We start from the raw sequence: 5,832 nt of genomic DNA on the forward strand, positions 1-5,832 counted from the left end.
TTTTTTTTCAAAGGTTTTGAATAAAATTATTCAGAATTGCTTTGAGTTTTAAAAGGTGCCTTTTTTAAAAAAAAAAAAAAAAAGAGAGAGAAATGATTGACAAGTTTTATGTTGTTACCCATGCATGGCGCTTTAGCTGACCTTTGTCATAATCTGTATTACTGAAAGTACTGATGTAGATTTGTTGATCTAATCAAAGCATATCATTAAGTTTTGTTGGAGTGTTTTGTTTTTTCTGAATGTATTAACATTATGGAAGGAAAAGGGCTTCAATTTATCTTATGAACTTGAGCCAGCAACAAAACGCACGCTTTTATCATATATTCATATTGTGTCTTCACAACAAGGAAAGAAGTATGAGATTATATTCATTTCACTTTTTTTTAAACTTTGAACTGTTGATCATTTTCAGGAAGACGAGGAGGAAGGAGGTGGTGACGATGATGATGATGATGGCTTCTTTGTTCCTCATGGCTACCTTTCAGATGATGAGGGGGCTCTGGAAGAAGAGGTACGGCAGTGGCTGTTTAATGAATTTTATTTGTTGCATCTCTCTGATAGACGGTTGACAGATTTTCTTGTTTTTAAAATACTTAAAAATACCTGTCGTACCATTAACACACATGCAACTTCCCAGGAGGGTGGCGACCTGGAGAAGCAGAAACTGCGTCAGAAACTGAAAGCACGGGAGTGGGATGAGTTGATGTCCACGAAGAAGAAGATGAAGGTGCTGGAGCCAGTGGTGAAGGGCTGCGTCTGGGAGGGAGAAGGACCTGGTTCGCAGCTCTTCCAGCCTTATGCCGTGTGTCTGGTCGAGCCTTTACCCAAGGTAGACAACAGCCCGAGCCCAGAGGAGCTGTCACAGAGGCGTCAGAGAGAAGCACAGTGTAAGTGTGTGTGACATGATTGACTTGGATTCACTGATTAAAGCTGGACAATAGCTTTTCTTTATGTGGTGATTCATTAGGGACAAACTGAGCCGACATTCCTCTTAAATGGGAACATTTACCTTGTTTATGTGGATGTGCAATCAGTGTTGATGGTAAATGTGAGGTTTGGTCCTATAAATTTCAAAGACTTGTATGCTGAACTATTTTGGCAATGGGATGGTGGTGTGTTCTTGCTTTTACTTACTTTGGTTTACACCAATTACATTATTTGTAAGTTACTTACAGTTTGCAACAAATTACTTTTAAAATGTTTATTGATGAGCCAATAATATCTTCTAACATCTCTAATGTTCTTGTCTTCTACAGTACTCGGTCAGCTGTTGCCTTTGCTGCATGGCAACATCAACAGCAGCAAAGTGATCATCACTGAGTTTCAGGAGTTTTGTCGTCAGCAGAACTCATCATTATCACCATCATCACCTCCTGAACTGTCCAGCCCTCAAAGCCCAGCAGAAAACATTCCCACCAGGTGAAACAACAGTATTTGGTGATAACAATTTCTGTGTAAACGTGAGCTGAAAAGTTAATATGATTTAAAACTGTCTAAGAAATTCACCCCCTAACAATAACTTGTTTATTGAAAAACACCTACAAAGGTAGAATTTGTCATTCTCTCCATATACAATGTGATGTTTTATACATTAAGAACAAATACAATAAAAAAGGGACATAAAGTGAATGTAGTATTATCTACAAATGCCTTTGACCATTCAAATAATTAGTTTAAACAAGCCACTATACATCTTATTTTGAAATAAATCCTTTAGTTTTATGTTTATTAAAGTGACTTTTTCTTTGTAATCAGAATACAGGTGAAGCGCCTCATGAAGAACAATGCTGTTTATGAGAAGCGCACAACCTACAGACGCTGCTGCTGGTATGTGCACACAGAGGTCCTGTCCCGTTTTGGCCAGGAGGCTCTTCCTGTGCCCTGCCAGTGGACCTACCTCACCACAGGAGCTCGAGAAGAGTCTCGTGAAGAACCCCAGGCAGCCACGGGCTCTCAGGGAAACTCTCCCACTACACCCCAGACCTCCTCCACCACGCCTTCATCCTCCAACAAAAGGAAGAGCGCAGGCAGTATGTCAATCACCAAGTTCATGAAGAGATGTACTGACCCCGAGCAGGTAGAGACCCACTCAAACAGACTTTCAAATTACCATGCAGAATTCACCGCAACATTGTAGCTCTTTGTTCACTTAGTTTAGGCGCCCTTTTTGGTATCTTTTGTGAAAATGATCAGGTTAAGAAAATATGCTTTTTGCATTTTGATATAAGCCTATTACTAACCTAAATGGTCTTAAACTCCTGTATTTGCCAGACGGAAGCAATGGAGGCAGACGGTTTTCAAGCTGACACTGAGGATGACGACGAGGAAGACTGCGTCATTGTCTCCACACAGAGTGGTGAGTTGCACAGGAGGAATAAATTAATTGCCAACTTTATAATGTTAAATTCAATTCAATTTAAAATTCTCATCATCATGATTTTTGGTACACATGACTTACTTAGACTAATTATTCAAATGAATCCCATTCCATTGGGAGTCAACTTTGTATGCGTCCAAAACACGGAATAAATAACTCACAACTTCACTGGGAGCAGGGGGAAATGGTTAGCCTGGCTCTGTTTAAAGTTGAAAATGCTGTTTACCAGTACAGCGTAGAGGTATCTCATTTGTTTAATACACAATAACAATTCATCTGTGAATTTATTCTGTGTAGATTATCTGTGGTTAAACTAGTTCCTCCAGCTCTTTATAAATGTATGGATACAGCTGCAGGGTTAAGGCACACATTTCTGTGTGTGTTTTAGGCATCGGCCTCATTTATTTAAAAACCTGTGAAGACTTCATAGAAATAGATGGATGGAAGTTGTTTTTTGTTTTGTTTTTTTTCAGAATCTAAATGAAACCTCATTAAATATTACTGTGTAGGCCCAGCCAGAGTGAACTCGTCCAGCAAGGGAGACTGTCTGATGGAAGTCACCCCTTCCGACACAGCGGCTCTCCCTGTGGCCAGCGCTGCTCCTACACTCGCCACTGCCTGAGGACAGGTCTCCTCTAAACAAGCTACCCTGTTTCCCACGAAAATCCCTCCCTCCTGGTTCTGAACGCTACTGTGTCTGAGACAGAATCAAGTCTTCATGCAAGATGAAGCACCTCACTCTGGTACAAGCAACTCACATCCGGTGACGTCTGCTCTGTATTAAGAGTTTCCTCTCACCCAATATTTTTTTTAAAGGAGTCAGGAGTCATCTTGCCTGTAAATTGTAGTTGTGCATAAAATCAGAGTGTCTGAATTGATTATTGAGGGCCGGTGTGTCCAGTGTTTGTTAACAGTGTGTCTGATTTTTTGCATTAAAGTTTCAGTCAGGCATGTTTGACATGAGCCTCTTTAAAGTGAAAGGTGAAAGTCTCTCTAGCACTGCTTTAGCTACAGCAGATTGGGTTGAACAGAAGGAGGAAGAGCAGAATGGAAATGCCCCATTTTCATGAGAAGAAGCATCCAAGACATCAAGAACAACATTATTTACTCTTTTTGAAATGTTGAATTTTACAACATTCTTGGATTTCCTCTAATCTTACTGTATATAATTTACCAGAAACAATAGTTGGGAAATGAGAGGCTCAAAGTCCATCTGTACATTTCCCTTTGATTTCAATGGGTGCGTTTGTTCTGCAATTTCAAATTCTGACAACTCACTGGAGTAGTTGCTAGACCTGTACTTGTACAGTTAGGTCCAATGTCACGTTGTTTTATAAATATGTATTTTCTGTATTTTTTCAAGAATACTTGAACAGGATAAATTCATTAAACATGAATAAAAGTACTGCACTTTTATATTCCATTCATTCCTTGCCATTTCATCTGAGTACCTTTATGATAGCGTGATGCTAACGCCTCACCATTCTGACTGTCGCTCCTATTTCTTATCAGCAACTGAACTGGTTTGGTTGAGACTTACGTGGATGTTAAAGAATGTAGGAGATGCTGTAATGCCTGAGTTTGCTCAACAGTGAACTGTGTACATAAGTCTTTTTTATTTTATTTTAAGTATTCAACCCTCGTAGTAAATACTGAGAAGAGGTATCTTTGCTGTCAGTTACAACTTGAATATATGCACATCTGGGCACTGCAGTTTTGGCAGATCATAGGAAGTTTCCTGGAAAGAACTAATGAAAGGGAAAATTTTATTTTTTTTCTTTAAATAACTTCTCAGTGTAAACTCAAAAACATGCATTCATTATGAAAACATTAGAAATGTTTTTTCTTATATTAAATTGTGTGCTCGCCTGTAGCATCCCATTTAACATTGATGTTCTGTTTTGCACTGAATAAAAGACTCACTAGCAATATTCAACTTAGTTCAACGTGTAACAACTAAACACTTTCTTTTTTCACATTGCATAATTCTGGGAAAAAATAAAACTGCAATTATTCCCTCATCCTTAGCAAAACTATTCAAGTGCTGAGGCATTAAGCCTTTAAAATAGTTAGATTTGGTGTAATCTGACTGTAGAACTGTCTTCCACTTTATGCAGTCAGTTGTGTTCATTGTCACAGAATGTAAAGCAGTCTGTTAATCACTGGCCAACAAGGTGAATTACATCATCTGATTCACTGTTATTAAACAAAACGTTGGAAGGAAGTGGCAACATTAAAAGGCAGTGTGTATTACCACTCTGATCCAGTAATTTATGTTTTAATTAATGTTTAATATATAAGGATAATATGAGGAGGAGCAGCGAAAAAGGTTTTTGGACATGCACTGAACCCTGAAGTGTTTAATTTGTAGGTGTTCAAAAGTCCAAAACTAGAATGCCAAACATTTCAGTGGAAAAAACTTTTAAATTGTAATGTAATATATACAGTATGACCGGTGTAGTGTGTAGATAGTGGTAAAGTAGCTTCTCTTCAGGTACAGATTGGAGTCAAACACTGATTTGCTTCATAATTCTGTTTATTAAACAAAAGCTAAGATGCAGTGCAAGCAATCTTTATTACAGGCAGGTTAGAAATCAACAACACAGCTCATAACATCTGGACAACAACTGCTCACTAATTCTTTTAATAAAGTTACAAATAACACTTAACCCTTTCTATTGAATACCTGTGGGCAACTGGTGGACAGGCTGAACAAGACAGCAGAGGAGTGTAGAACGCTGCTTATGGCTGACAAATGCTGGGAGTGTGCATCAAATTATAATCCAGTACTTGTATTGTTGGTTTCTGGTGTGCAATACTGTACTAATATGTGTAAAGTGGTGACAGTGATTTCTATTGTTAAAACAAAACAATCCCAGGACTTTTAAGCTCTATGTCTATGACATGTTTGTGTACAGCTCATAAGGGATGTATCAGAGAGACGAGCAAAAAGAGGTAGGTTGTTGTCATCTTAACCAACCACAAGCAGGAGAAACTATATTTAGCTTTTACAGATTTACCTGGTATAGATTAATGTAGAGAAAAAATAATTACCTAAATAAATGTATTAACCTTCAATAACATGTTTCAAGGTAAAGGGTGGATCTAAGATATTTTACACTTTTTGGGTACATTTGAAACTTCAGTCTGTGTCACAGCTTTTCTCATTGGATTCAGTGGTGCTATGAATTTCATTTTCATATATCCCACCATGTTTGAAACATTGACCCCTTTTCATCTCAAGGAAATGTGTTTGATACAAACAATACAAGACTAATTAAAAGCACCATTATGAAGACAAGTCCATGCTGACAGTTTTAACAACAAAAATGTAATTCATGCCTGCCTGCATGCATGCCACAGCAAGTTGGTTACATGGAGCTTCTGCGGTGAGCCTCTACAAATAAACAATTTATTACTTGATTAGTAACAAAGCAATATTGGGGGGGGGGGGG

The 5,832-nt window shown here is 38.2% G+C and overlaps 1 protein-coding gene across 1 annotated transcript in view; it reads left to right on the forward strand.

Annotated features, from left to right (window-relative positions):
- chaf1a (chromatin assembly factor 1, subunit A (p150)) overlaps positions 1-3,780 on the forward strand; it is an 11,839-nt gene extending 8,059 nt beyond the window's left edge. The window contains exons 12-17 of the mRNA XM_035654120.1: positions 413-511; positions 638-887; positions 1,257-1,419; positions 1,756-2,077; positions 2,272-2,356; positions 2,887-3,780. Of these exons, the coding sequence (XP_035510013.1) occupies positions 413-511; positions 638-887; positions 1,257-1,419; positions 1,756-2,077; positions 2,272-2,356; positions 2,887-2,999 (1,032 nt within the window). The 3' untranslated portion in view covers positions 3,000-3,780. The remainder of the gene's footprint in view (positions 1-412; positions 512-637; positions 888-1,256; positions 1,420-1,755; positions 2,078-2,271; positions 2,357-2,886) is intronic.
- The last annotated feature ends 2,052 nt before the right edge of the window (positions 3,781-5,832 follow it).

This window comes from Morone saxatilis, unplaced genomic scaffold, assembly GCF_004916995.1.
Source record: "Morone saxatilis isolate NCDOM2014 unplaced genomic scaffold, NCSU_SB_2.0 Contig12, whole genome shotgun sequence".
Taxonomy (NCBI): domain Eukaryota; kingdom Metazoa; phylum Chordata; class Actinopteri; family Moronidae; genus Morone; species Morone saxatilis.